At 41.0% G+C, this 14,363-nt stretch overlaps 1 protein-coding gene across 3 annotated transcripts in view; it reads left to right on the forward strand.

Moving 5' to 3' along the window:
• The window catches only part of EPB41L4B (erythrocyte membrane protein band 4.1 like 4B), a 166,690-nt gene that overhangs the window by 80,889 nt on the left and 71,438 nt on the right, over window positions 1-14,363 (forward strand). Inside the window, exon 16 of one of the 3 annotated variants that reach the window (XM_054284546.1) lies at window positions 1,539-2,842. The exons of the other annotated variants lie outside the window; for them this stretch is intronic. Within the exon in view, the coding sequence (XP_054140521.1) occupies window positions 1,539-1,686 (148 nt within the window). The 3' untranslated portion in view covers window positions 1,687-2,842. Of the gene's footprint in view, window positions 1-1,538; window positions 2,843-14,363 lie in introns of those variants that run through there. 3 annotated transcript variants of the gene reach the window in all.

A 14,363-nucleotide genomic window follows, 5' to 3' on the forward strand; every position in this document is an offset into this window, starting at 1 on the left:
TGGTAGAAAAGGTGCTCAGAATTTTGGTCCCATTCAGGTAGAAGCATTTAAATGTGTGATTAAAGTGGAAGTTTCAAGTTATTCTAACTTGGAGTCAAAGTGAAATAATTGGATAATTAAAATCTTGGACAGCTTGATTTGAAAAAGGTTATTCCATTTGAATGCAAACTTGAGATCACAACCACAGATGCATAAAATTCCTTCTGCTGTGCATGAAGGTCTGGAATAGGCATGGGCTGAAATGAAATTACTTGTGTAATACATGTTATATATGGAGCTTTTGTTGAATAACTTGTGAAATAGTATGTGGAATTGTGTCTCAGTTTTCTTAGTAAATTTCTTTCACTGAAATTGTTTGCAGATTCTTTCAGTGAAATTGTTTGCAGTTAGCTTAATATTTAACCTTCTGGAAAAAAAATCCAATGAACAGCTGTCATTATATAACTTTAGAATATATCTAAAAAAAAAATCTAAACCTTGCCTGTGTTTCTGCTACTATAAAAAAACTTACCAGAATCATAGAATGTCTTGGGTTGGAAGAGACCTTAAAGATCATCTGATTCCAACCCCTGCCATGGCCAGGGACACCTTCCACTAGACCAGGTGGCCCAAAGCCCCATCCAACCTGGCTTTGAACACTTCCAGGAATGGAGCATCCACAGCTTCTCTGTGCAACCTGTTTCAGTGCCTCACCACCCTCACAGAAAAGAATTTCTTCCGTATATATAATAATTGCAGCTTCAATTTGGTAATAAGGTAATGTTAAATGTTGTGGTTTCCTACATAGTGTTCAAAATCGTTGTTTTATTTATTCCCCACTCCGCTGCAATGATTTAGGGGACACTGTAGGAATGGCTGAAGTTAGTTTCTAAGCAGCAATAAGTAATGAACAAATAAGGAAAAAGATATTAAGCAGCAATAAGTAATGAACAACTAAGGAAAAAGATATTTTCCTTGTAGTACTTTTGCAAGTCTCAGAGAATTACCTGTACTAACTGTAGACTGGGGGTGTTCTTAAGAAAATGCAACTCTGTACATTACAGGCTGCCTTAGTGTTAATTAACTGCACCAGTGCCAAAGGAATGGCAACAACTACAGAGCTATTTTCATTCATAATAGGATTGCCTTTCTTAACCCTTTGCACTTTAAGGATGTACTGTCATGAGCTCAGCGTTTTGCATGATATGTTTTATTTTACTTGTTCATTGTACAAATTTAGTTTTCCCGTAGCCTCCTCCCCTTCCCCATCCCCCTTTTGGAATTCCAGAGCATTGATGCACTGTGCTTGTCTGTATCATTGCAAACAGAGAGGGTTTTTAATGATTGAGCTCTGGTTGAAAGCCTTTTGAAAGTAGCTAGAAGATTCCCAGTTGCTTCAGCAGCTTCAGCATAAGATCCTATGGGTCTGTCCCCATTTCCTTGCCATGCTGTAGCTCCGTGTGCATGCCTAGCACTTGCAGGATGAGCTCATGTTTCTGTGTAGCACTCCTAAGTTGACTTCCATTCCTCACTAACCAATAACTGTGCAAATGGTACAGGCCACCCTATCATGATGACAGGCCCTATTGGAAACCCCCCACAAGTGGAGAGGACAGCAATTTACGGTATATCCAGGAACAGAACCAGAAGAATTTAGGAGGAGTCCAAAGCATGGTGTACCAAGATAAACTCATGACGACTCTCTGAAAAAGAGCCATCTTCATTTCACCTGCCACCTTAGACATCATTGCATTCCATGGTCCTTGTCTGTGTGCAGTATGTTCAAAGTGTATTGTGCATAAAGTGTGTGTCTTTGTATGTACATCCATCCTTGTTTAGTGTTTGTGGACATTCTTGGGAAAAGTGTTTTCCATATCTTTGTTAAAAAAAAAAAAAATCTTGAAAAACCTCTTGAATTCTGGTAAGAATTTTCAGTGCCCTGAGACCAGGAATATTTCTGGGGGTTTTCATTCTACCCTAGTTTCAAATCTGTGACCCTCTGCCTGGTGTTGAAGATCAGACATTTGTGCCTTAGTTATTTTTATTACCTTGTGTCTTTTGAGTCAAATTAATAGATTGAGAACATTGTTTTTTAGTGGTATTCAAATAGGAGATTGGAGGAAGGAAATAATTCATTCTGGCAATCAAATTGGCTTGTGGGCCACCAACAAAGGGAGCCTACTGAGGCAGTCATAAGTTTGGATGTTATTTGTTTCTAGTTTTTGTGTTCTGCAGAAGAAAATAGAGGTGCTTACCTAACTTTGAAAACAAGTATAGGGAAAGAACACTGCAATAAATTTCACAGAGTATGTTGGTTTTTTTTGGTTTTTGGTTTTTTTTTTACTTCTTGTATTGATAGCATTCCCCAAAACCATACCTGCTGCTATAAAGGCAAGAATGTTAAAAATGAGTCCTTGCTAAAAGGGTGCTGCTGTCATCTTATTTTTAATGTGATTATGGAAGTGAACTTTTAATTACATGAAACTACCTGCTGATAACTTTTCTCTGAGTGGGCTCAAAAACACAACATATAATCAGTACATTAAAAAATGAGGACATTCCAGTGGAATAGCTCTATTTTTTTAAAGTTAGACATTTGTGAAGTTGAATGTATATTTTGCAGACCTAGGACTTTGAATTGGACTGGCTGGTATTTTGATCACTTGCAGACTTTTTGTTATCTTTAAACCAAAAATCACAGTGCCATCTTCACTCATGCATTTGTTTTAGCTAGGCCTTACATCTGTGGTCTCTCTGAAGTTGTTGCAATGAATGAATCTTCATTTGGGATGTTTTCAAAATGAAGTAGTTTTTAACTTGATTTTGATAAATGCACATTTATAAATGGCTATAACAAATTTTTTCAGAGGAAATTTGATAGTTTATAACTTTTTGTGAAATACATTTGTTTACAAATGCTATCTTTTATTATTTGTTTTGATCTTTCCTGTATGTGCTAAGTACAAATAAAAAAATGTCAATCTTGTTGATCTGCTTATGATGCATTATTTATTTTTGAAAGATTTTGGGGGAGGGTGGGTAGATATGCTTGTACCTGATTTCCCCTGTAGTTACTAATGCTGTGGTGGATCAATGTTTCCAGTACAATCTGTAGAGAGAGCAAGACAATAAAGCAATTGTGCACTGAGATGTGAAAATGCCAGAGTAAGCCTAAGGTGTGTAATCACAGAGGCTAACTTTGGTTTCCCCAGACTAGTCTTCCTCTAGTTCAGCAGCATTTTATTTAAGAAAGGAAGAAAGAGAAACTTTGTTGGAGCCACTGGAACAAAAGTGTAGTTTAGCTGCTGCTCTGAAAGCAGTCTGGAGGAGGGTTTTTTGAATACTCACATTAAAGTGTGAGGCAATGGTGCTTTATTCTTTACAAACCTACATTCATAATACAGTGTCATTCTTGTCATATAACCTTGTCAGCTTCCATGTGCTCTGTTGCCAGTGTTCCACCTCATCCTGTGTTGCTGTGTGTGGTTTGCTTTGTTGCTGAAGGTGCACTGAGCAAGGGATCCATTCCCTGACAGACTGCAAGAAAAGAGCTCAAGGCCCAGCTGGTCCTGTAAGTGTTAAAAAGCCTCAGGCACATTGGGGAAGAACAACCTGAGGGCCCTCTGTGCTCTGCAGTTTGTGTGTGTCGCCTCAAGGGAAGCACTTGTCATTCTGCTCCTCTGGAGAAGGAGCCCACACACTCTGCACTCCCTTTTCCCTTGTTCATCCCTCACCCTCCCTGCTGCCTGCAGAAACCTGAGCCGGCCAAGTCCTGGAGCCATCAGCTAGGTAAGAAGAGATCAGTGTGTCTGTCCTTCCTTCCTCTAGCCATAGGTGGCTTCCTGTAGCAAATGGGCTAGGATGCAGTTGGGAAGAGGGAGCATTTCTGCCTGATTCCTCTCTGAGCTCAGTACTGCTCTCACCTGTGCAGCTTACAGCACCCAAACAAAGGTAGATATGGGTGGTATCTGTCTGAACAGGGTAGTAGAAAAGAGTTGCTTTAAATATTAAAAAGCACATTGGTGGTTTTTTTTCCTAAAATTAGCACAGTTGTAACTCACAGAGGTTTGTTTTTAACAAGTCATAGAGGTCTTGTGATGCTAAGATTACAATTTTTTGTTTGAAGCAACACAAAATACTGCAGCTGAAACCAGATTACATGTAGAGAGGGGAGAGAGAAGAAAAGTTTGGAAAATGTTTGGTTAAGTCTGTTGTTAAACACAGCAGCAATTTTTATTTAAAATATTGGGAAAGTTCTGTCCAAAAAAATCAATAATACATCTTAATTTTGTGCTGCTTCAGGAATCCTCTGGTAGTTTATAGGCACAAACTCAATATAAGACCTTGATGGCCTGGTATGTGAGTGTTTATACACTGAATGACTGAATTACTTTACCTAGGAGTTCCTCATGAGGAAATGCTGCACAATTTTTACCGAAAAGCATGTTACACAGTCGTTCTAAGTCAACACATTTTAAATGTGTTCTAAATATACATGGGAAAGTTTGTTTGTTTGTTTTTAAAAAGCCTTGAAGATTGTTAAAAGGAGGTGACACCTTCTTAATCCAAATGAAACGTGTTCTCAGGGGTACCCATTGAATTGCATGTGCAAACTTTCTCCACCCTGTTCTGAAGTGTGTTTGTTGTCTGAAACCTTTTTATGAATCCAGCATGCACTTAGAAACTTCTGTAATTTGATTACAGGTCATAAGCACTATCCTTGGATCAACTTGGTGGGGGATGGAGGGGAAGTCTGAGTATAGGAATAGGTCTTGCAGAAATTGCACTGATCTGAAGTCCAGCATGGAATTGCTTCTTCCATGTGCTGGAGAATTAATTGCTATAACCTGGCTGAGGGTATCTTTTGATCATCTCTCTGCACACCTTCCTCCTGTGCTTAATAAAGCTGGAAAGCAGATCTTCCCTGCCAGGGCTCAGGCCTGGCTCTACACTCAGTGTATTTGGATTTGCAGAGGGATTGGCCTTGTAATAACCATAATCCCATGTCCTCTCCCCCAGGAACTGCCGGGGGAATTGAAAAGCTGGTGACTCTGTGACACCACATCTGTAACACAAGCTGAAATATATCGCTTTTCAGCCCCTGCCAGGCCCTGGCATGCAAACTAATGACTAATATTGAATACTGAAATATGATACCTGAAATACAATACTGAAACTGTTGTCACTTTGAATATATTGTTTTAGTGTGGGCTTTTTCATCAAACTTTCATTTTCAGCTATTTTTCTCTAGTTGATGTGAGTCACAGGCAAAGTGAACAAAGGGATCAGGTTTTATAATGCATTTCTAAAGCTGGCAGTCAGGGGTTTGCATACATAAAGGAAAGAATTAAGTCCTTCTGGACCCTGTTATCATTGAACCCATGGGCAAACTGACCAAGAGGAGGATTGTTTTTTCACATTGTGGATGGCAACAAGGCATATATTATGGCCTGGTGATGTAAAATGTGATTTTCTCTTCCTCTGAATGAGCACTGCAGAAGATGTCTTTTCAGCTTGCAAGAGAAAGAGTGGCAGAGCTTGCAAGTAATTTTGAAAATGGAACTTTAGGTGCAGGCAAGGAATGAGCTGGGGAACATCAAAGGCAGCAGGGGAAAAATGAAACAGAGTATATCACCTGCTTCTCAGGCATCAGAGTTGGCGAGATGGAGCTCTCTCAGAGAGAGGAGACAGTTCAGAGCTGCAATCATCTCTTTTGAGAGGAGAAATATTTTCAGCTTGTGTATCAAGCAGGCAGGCTTCTACCTGTTTCAAAGGAGAGAAGTTTTGATGGACATCCATCTAACCTGACACTCCAGTTCTCTGGAAAGAATGTTGGCAATGAGAGGTTTTCCTATTACTCTGCAACAGAGAACCAAGGAAAACAGACTTGTAGGGCAAATGCTGTCATTGCAGCATTGCTAATGGTAGCTAAAGAGACTGCTGGTGCCAGAGCTGCTACAGACCAGCATTAATGGACATAAATTAGGAAATGTAGTTTTTTAAATTGACCTCAGACTCTGTGTGTTGTAGTTTGAAAGGGCACTGATCCACCAGGACCCTGGCTTCTTTTGTTAAGACAGAAATTTCATGTGAACCTTGAGAACCAGCTTGAACTAACAATATGCACCTGAACCAAACTTTTGCTGCACTGTGAGGATGGAGATTTTGAACTGTTTCAGAATAAATACTTTTTTTCCTATGTTACAGCCAAACTGCACATGCTTAGAAAATCACAATGCTCTTAGGCTGCTCCCAAATTTTAGTGTCGAAGAGCCTGCAGGAAATCAGTCCTCGTTCCCAGCAGGCACGTAGAAGCATGCAGCTTTTGGAAAAAACAGTCCTAGTCAAATCAGATCAGAAAAAACATGTAGAGAGGTGGGCCACACTTTTCTGTCTACCTCCTGCAGTACATGGCAAAGCAGTGTGTGGTGACCATGAAGGTGTTTGGCTTTCCTTGCTTTCTACCTACCTTGTACCTTGAAGGGGCTTTCCCTTTCTCAGTGTTCGTGCTGTTGCTCTTGTTGCCACTGCATCACCAAAAGAAACCACAACAAACAAGAAACCTCAAAAAAACCCCAACAGATAATTCAGTTGGAGTTCTTCCATTGGTATGAATCATTTCTAGTAATAAAGCTACAGAGTAAATGCTGTTCTCAAGCACTTACTAATGACTGCTTCATGACTGTGCTTTAAAGCAAAACAACTTACTTTCACAAAGCTGATTTCACAAGTGTAATCTGAATTTAATTGTGAAGTTCCTGTGTCAGGCCTCCCTGTGTGCTGTCCCCTGCAGATATGAGTAGCTTGCTATGGAAGGTACAAGCATGTCTGTAACAATTTGCATATTGCTTTTAATTCATGCATGTAATATACTTTCAGTTTTGAACAGGAAGAGATTTTTAAAAAACCAAAAACCTTTCTTTTCCATCCAGCTTTTCTAAAGATGATTTTTTTCCCCTTGAGTTAGAATCTTGGCAGACATGGCACACAGATTGGTGGAGATAAGTAGTTCTACAGCCTGACCCAATGTTACTACTTTGTTTTGTGTTATTTTGTATAGCAGCTTTCTAATGGCTGTGGGATATTTCTTTGGGTTTGGTGGCACCTTATCTTCTATGATCTGTTGCCTATATCTGTTCAGAAGCAATCTAGTTGGTCACTAGCAGAAGAAGCATTTATGATGACTGCCTTAATCATCACGCCCTCTCAGAACTGAGGGATCTGCCAATTTAAAATTAAGATAAATGTTGAGCTGTGGCTATGGGAACCAGTGGAAGTGCCCCTAGGGTTCTGTTTTCAAATTGCCACCACAATTATATTTCCATCATGAACATACTATCTTTGTAGCGTTCTTGATTATTTTTTTCTTTTCCATTTTCATCTTTCTCTTTCTTTTCCTCTTCCCTTTCCTCTTCATTTTCCTTTCATAGCAGTAGTAGTATGACCTTTATCTTTAAAACTATCAAACAGCAAAATCTGCATCACACAGATGATGTTTTGGATTACACAAGAACAGATGTTTCATACAATAACAGTTTGGAAGCCCTCTAGTTGGTGGCTTACCAATGTCTTATGCTGATGGATTATAAAAAACACTATTTCTTTTTTTTAACTGAGGCAATGAAAAACATCTTCTACTTTCTGAGTCACAACAAAAATGAAAGAATTAGCCACACCTAATTAGAAGTAGGAAGTACTGATCTAATGCAATTAAACTCCGGATAAGAAGCTAATTATTTGTAAGTTACTTTTTTCTCCCTAAACCCATAACACTCTGTGCTGGAGTTCTAATGACAGTAGCTTACCTGCCATTACCAATTTCTGCAATTTTGTCTTCCTTAGAGAAGCAGAAATACAAATCATTAGTGAATCTCCAGTGCTCTGTAAATTGTGTAATTGCACAGTAATGGACTCAGTACCTAAACAGATGTCAGAGTGGCTGTTTCCTTTCTTCTCCAGGGGCCAAGGCCCTGAATATTAAGGCCTGGCTGGCAAGCAGCAGAACCAGCATCAGGTGCCTCCGAGCCGAGTCTTTCTCATCAGTAGGAATATAGGAGTCAAACAGGAAGGAAGAGCTCAGGAAAAAATGGGTCAGGCAAACAAAAAGCTCAAGTAGAGGGTTTAGGAGAAGCAGAGTTTTACAGTGTTATGTGCAAAAGAAAGGAACTAGAAAATGAAAAGCAATGGATTCTGCTAGAAACTCTGAGAATGGTGAAGAGGAATGAAAGCAGCAAGGGAGCTTTGTGATTTCAGCATTTGTGTCTTCAGTACCTGGGGCTTTCTGAATCAGTAGTAAGGCTGATTTGAAGCAAACTTCAAGGAACTTGAATGTAAAATTGGATGCTGCTTCTGTATCAGAATTTCGAGCCCAGGAGGCCTTTGTTTGTTAATACTCCTTTCCAGTTTTAATGGTTACATTTAATGTTTGTGTCTCATTCTCTATTTCTGATTAAAAAAAAAAAACAATTGTGAAAATGGCTTTAAAGGTAAAACGAACAGTTTCCTGCTGTAAGTTGGATGAGTTGCCCAAGTATTGAAGTGAGAACCTGCCCAGAGATAGGGCAGAGGTTGCAAGTATATTACGAGAGGTCTTGCTGTGCTGAGTGATTGATTTTGTACTACTTTTACCTGTTAATACTGTGTTTGTGTTTTAAAAAGGGCAAAAATCTGTAACCTAAAAAGAAGTCATTTGTGTGGCAAAGGAGTTGGTTGTGTTCAGGCTGGACTTTAAAGTTACGGCAAATTACTGAAAATTCACAAGACAGCATATTTTTTGTAAAGCATTAGCACAGTTCAGAATCAGAATAATTAAGAAGCATGAAAATTAAACAGTTTGGTCAATTTCTTTTAAAACAAGTTTTTTTTTTTTTCCCCAAGGAATTTCAGCTTAGTAAGGATGGAGACAGAAAGGAGATTTTGTAAGATGGGAGCATATTGTCAAGGGAAGATAAATCCAGTGGATTGGCTTCAAGGCTAAAGGGATTACACCTTTCTAATCTGCCAGATGCAAGGCTGCTGTAGTTCCTGGCTTCACAGCGCAGGATGAGATGCTGAGCATTCCTTCCAGAGATGTAAATGCTCACTGAGCACCCACTCAGCCAGCCTTGCCGAGGAGCAGAGGAGGAGAAGGGCAGTGCCTTGAGCAGCACCTGCATACACAAACAGCAGCTCCCAAATGTGGGGCAGCACAGAGAGCTCCATCCTCGATGCAAACAGAAAATAGGACTGCAGTTGAGAAGATGCCCTGGACTGTGGTGATCAGAGTTTGACCAGCCAAGCTGACTAACCAGCAGATTGCTTACATGGGGCTGGTTATTTTTCTCCTATGCATCCTGAATGAAATTCATCCTGCACATGAATTCACCTCTTTCCTTTCTCTTGTCTCCTTGCAGGTACCCCTGCTTTTATCTTGCAATGCTTCGGGTTTTGCTAAGTCCATACTCAAATGTCCCAAGGCTTCACGATAGTTTGGATCTTACACAGAGTTACTGACAGAGTTTCTTAGCCAGTGCTGGCCTTGCATAGCTCTTCTCACCCAAGAGACCCTGATACTTCAGAGGTCTGTGATGTTTGGCCATTGCTCATAGGTACCTGTGAATTTCAGGAATCCTTCTGGGCATGCTCTATAGCATCTTTTAGCTGCTTCTGCCTTAATGTCCAGCAACTTCTGTTGCATCCTGTGATTTCTCATGTTCTCCTCTCTTAGCTAAGCCTCAGGCCTGTGCCTGCTTCTCTCTGCACCCTTGGCAGCAGTGTGCTACTGAGCACAGTGGAGATGAGACAGGGATGTGCTTAGCTCGCAGGACCTGAGTTATTTAATGAGTTAAGTGGTGGGAAAAGCTGCACCATGGCTGGCAATCTGAGATCAGCTGCAGGCTGCCTCAGAGGCCACAGCTCTTTGCTTGGCTTTGCTCCTGTTTTAACCTGAGCTGGCTTGCTTGGATTAGCCACCCCAAGTTGTTTTATTTCCTAAGGACAAGGAAATTTGCCTTTGCCTCTGTCTGAAAGGGGAAGGCAGCAGACTTGAGGGAGGATCTTGTTGATCTTAGAAAATTTTATGTCTGCTTTTCAGAGTTTTTTCATCTACAAGGACATCTGGGACAATGAAATTTTTTTTGACAGGTGATTAAATATCATTAGCTATTGTTAGTGTTAATTAAAAGCCTTTGTAAATGAAGAAAAGCATGCTTAGTTCCCCAGTGGGCATATTTTGCATGACAGTTTTGCAAGACTGTATTTTTTTAATGATCTTTATGCAGATAAGGTGAAATCTATGAGGACAATGTCTTTATTGAGTCAAGATTTGTTCCTTGGTATTTTATTAGAACATGCTGTAGGCTTTATTCTGGTGAAGAATTCCAGATTAGTCTTGCTTCAAAACTTAGTTCAGCATCTTGTGTCCTACAGCAGGCTTCTGTCACCATTTATTAATATATTTTTTCCCTATTATAATTTTCTCTTTAATTTCAAGGTTTTCTGGGAGCAGGCTGCTGGCTGCCTGCTCTGCTTTCTGAGGTATCCCTAGGATTGGATGAGGACTGTGGATCATCTCTGGCAGCAGGGAAAGAAATCTACAACACAATTTTCCATGCCTTCCCTGAAGGAAGCAAATGGGCCAGCTGTGATGTTCTGGTGTCAGAGCAGAGCAAGGAAGTGTAACCACAATGTTAGCTTTAGTTACACTTCACACAGCTCAGGAAGCCAATTCTAGCCAGCAAAGAAATCTTGGTTACATGGTGCAGGAATTAAAAACAACATAGGTTTAGTTTTAGTGATCCCAGTTTCCCTTTACTTAGGAATAGTCATTGCATTTATATGTCCCAGTCCTTGGCTGCAAAATGGAAGTTCACCCTCTCTCCTGTTATTGCAGTCGTCCTGCTGTGGTCTGTGTTCCTTTCTCATGTAATCCTGGGTCAAGTCTTTTGCTTCAGTCCAATATCCCTGGCTATTAAGTGATATCCACACTCCTTCTTCCTATCCCCTCATTTCCTCTTCTTTCCTCTCTACAGGGACATTTTCAGAGAATGCAAAATTCCTTCTCTCTCTGTGCCACTTGCCATGCTTCATCAAAACAAGTGGTATGTGAGACTCTAAGCATGATTAAAGGAAGTTTAGCTAAAAGTTCATTGTAGTGTATTTGGTTGGGATTTTTTAACTGCTTTTGAAGCATGGGCAGGCAATTAACCCAGAGTCTACTCTCCATCTTCCCAGTAAAGGGAGATACTAAACCCAAAAATGAATGTTTGGCTTTGCATAGCTGTTAAGTCTCCTCCCCCTGGCTGCCACACTGAAATTTCACACGCAGTGGCTGCTTTCATTACATCCACATTAATACACATATATGTTAACAGGCACTGCAACACTTCCTCTAGTTGCCATTTGGAAGCACATCTGAAGCCCATTTTGATGTTGGAGAAGGCATTGTAATGTACAGCGATGGGTGATACATCTCCCAGCACATTCAGTACAATGCCGGCAGTGTGAATTTTTGCTGCCAAAGCCCGTGCAAATCACCACCAGGCTTGCTCTGAGCTACAGATGGGGGAGGACTGAGAGCAGTTCTGAAGATGTTTGTGGAAAGTTTGAGGATTTTTAAATACTGGAAAATAGCAGTGGTTTGGTGCAGGAGGAATGTTCAAAGCAAATAGAGGTGGGTGTGGTAATTGTTGAAGGTTGTTTATCACAACCAGACCTGGAAGCCTGGGATCTTCTTAAACCACTGTTCAGCTGTGGTAGGAAAGGTCTAAACTCTTAGAGTCATCCACAAGGCATGATAGTTTGAGCCTGCTTTCTGCTCTTGCCCTCCAGCCTACCCATGGAGAGGAGAGGAGAAAGCCCCACCATTGCTCTCCAAGTGTAACTTCAGACAGGTGGAAGAGGCTAAAGGAAGAGTGGGCAAAGAGGGGCATGGGCAAGGTGCAGGAATAAGCTTGCTCTGGGACACAGGTGCAAGATGTTTCTGCAGAGCCCCAGGAGACTGAGGCTGGTAGCTGGGAGGATGGCATGGAAAGGCAATCATGTTTTTTAAAAAACCCCTTGTCACTCATGGGTTGCACCAAAATGGGTGTCCTTACATACTGGGCCTGTCATGGATGAGAGAAAAGTCCTGATCAGGTACTGATCTTAGCACATCAGAAGGATTAGGGCACAGCTCAGGAGGAATGTTTGTGCTGTTAGGTAAGAGTAATGCATCACAGCTGATGTTGTGGGGCTGGAAACCTGGCCAGTTTAGGAAAGGACCTGATATTCTTGAACATCATATGTTAGACATGAGTCAACAATCCCAGACTATATAAAAAAAATTGTGATGTTCCAGTGTATAAACAGGAGTAGATCCTGTAGGACATAGGAAGCAACCCTTCCTCTTTGAAACATGTTTGCCAGGCCTCAGCTGGAATGGGGTGTCCAGTTCTTAGCACCACATGTTGGAAGCAGAGCAGGGGGCAGCTGGGTGGACAGGGATGGCAAGATGTCTCAGAGCTGCACATAATGTGCAACCTGTGAGGGGCAACTGAGGAATTCAGAGCTCTACAGATCATGAGGGGATGAGGGGAGGTGTAAAGGGCCATTTTCAAAAACACAGGCTTCTGTGGCAAGAAATAACCTTCTTACTGTGTCTGTGATGGATGAGAGATAAAATAGTGGCTTAAATTGCAGTAAAGGAGACAGAATAAACAAAGAAATAAGTGTAGACATGCTGAGACACTGAAATTGATTGCACAGGAGGGTCATGGAGTCTGTGCTAGTGAGGGTGTTGGAGGTTCAGTTCAGGTAACACAGGCCCACATACTTTGGTTTTGGAGGCCTTCAAAAAGTTTTCTGTTCCTTATTTTCCTATGTCCTCTTAACACTGTTGTTGTGTGTGCGGATTCTGTACTAGAGATATAGTTTGGTAAAGCAGTAGGTGACTGCAGCACATGAAATCTAAGAATGTCAACTGAAAACAGCTTTTTGGGTAAAGTGTCAGGAGGGTAAAACTGAGACAGAGCACTAGTAATGTAAATGGAAACTGTAAAATAGGAAAGGAAGTTAGTAGATATGTGTTATTTGCCTTGTTCCTTGATGTGCTGCCTTTTTGGTCAGAAGGAAGTAATTAATGTGAATTTGAGGCTAAAGGCAGCACTAACCTTCTTGTGAACACTGAGTGGCCTTTTTGAAGGTTCAGCCTGCAGAAACTGAATCCTCAGGAGTGCTTTTTCCTGACTGAGGGACAAAGAAGAAAGAAATGTTTGCTTCCTTTACACACTTGCCTGTAGGGCTCTGCCTCATTTTTCTTGACTGACAGGAGCTGTCTGTATAGGAAACAGCTAGAACTTGTTGAGAAAGCCACGCAAGTAAATCACAGCAGAGAAAAGGAAATCTGCAGGACAGCTGAATGATGTTTAAAAAGTAAACCAAAGGTGTGACATTGGCATACTAGGATGGTCAGAATGCAGGTGCAAGAGAAAGGATGAAAACTACTACCTGTCCACATAATGCACATAATCTGAGAGCATTAGTTAATGTCTGGGGAGCAAGTACAAATTCCTGGAGGTCAGGAGTATGAACACTTCAGCATATGGTTAAAAAGTTGGTTCACTGAAAGTAGTGATTTATTTACATCAATAGACTGGGAAGGATACATGAGCATGTTTTCTATTCAGGTAAGCCAGATAGAAGCAACAAATAGAAGGCCAAGTTAGCAACAAAAGGATGCATTGAGTGGAAAAGTGTCAAGTCTCTATCTTTAGGCAGTGGAAGAACAGAAAAGTGAAACACGTGATATGAGATAATAATAATGATGTCACCTTGTAGAAACTACAGTAAGATTCCTAATGTCCCCCTAAAATATATATGAGAGAGCACATAGAAAAAGGATTTGGACTACTTATGATATTTTTGTTTGGGTACTGTCAGATTTTCTAGTTGGCAGGCTCTGGGGCTGCTGCAAGGCCTGTTGTTTCTGATTGTTCAGTAACTCCTTGGCAGTGAGGGTATCTGTGCCAGTGCCCAGCCTCATATGCATCGGACATGCAAGAGTTGGCTGACCCTGAGATAAGCTTGCCTTGCCATCTGTCAGTTGCTGCCAGCCCTGGAAGAGTGCAGGTGACCACACGCTTTTACATGGCCAGCAGTTTGAACGTGGGATTTCACATTGGAGAGCGCTGCCTGGGTAGTGACACCCTGTCTGCAGCTTTGTGACCTGCTGTCCTCAAGGATTTCAGAGCATAGCTGAACATCAGCTTTGCTGGGCTAGCTCTTTACTTCTTTGATGTAATGCTCTCCCTGCATTTTACATTTTACATGTTACTCTCCTCTCTGGACAGTCAAGAAATACATCTAGAGGATTTGGTGCACATTTGCTCTCATGCCAGAGGTCAATTCAGTTGGCTCATTCAGTGCTC

Source organism: Melozone crissalis, unplaced genomic scaffold (genome assembly GCF_028551555.1).
Source record: "Melozone crissalis strain CALT ecotype California unplaced genomic scaffold, PUWL_Pcris_2 ptg000042l_1, whole genome shotgun sequence".
Classification (NCBI taxonomy): Eukaryota; Metazoa; Chordata; class Aves; order Passeriformes; family Passerellidae; genus Melozone; species Melozone crissalis.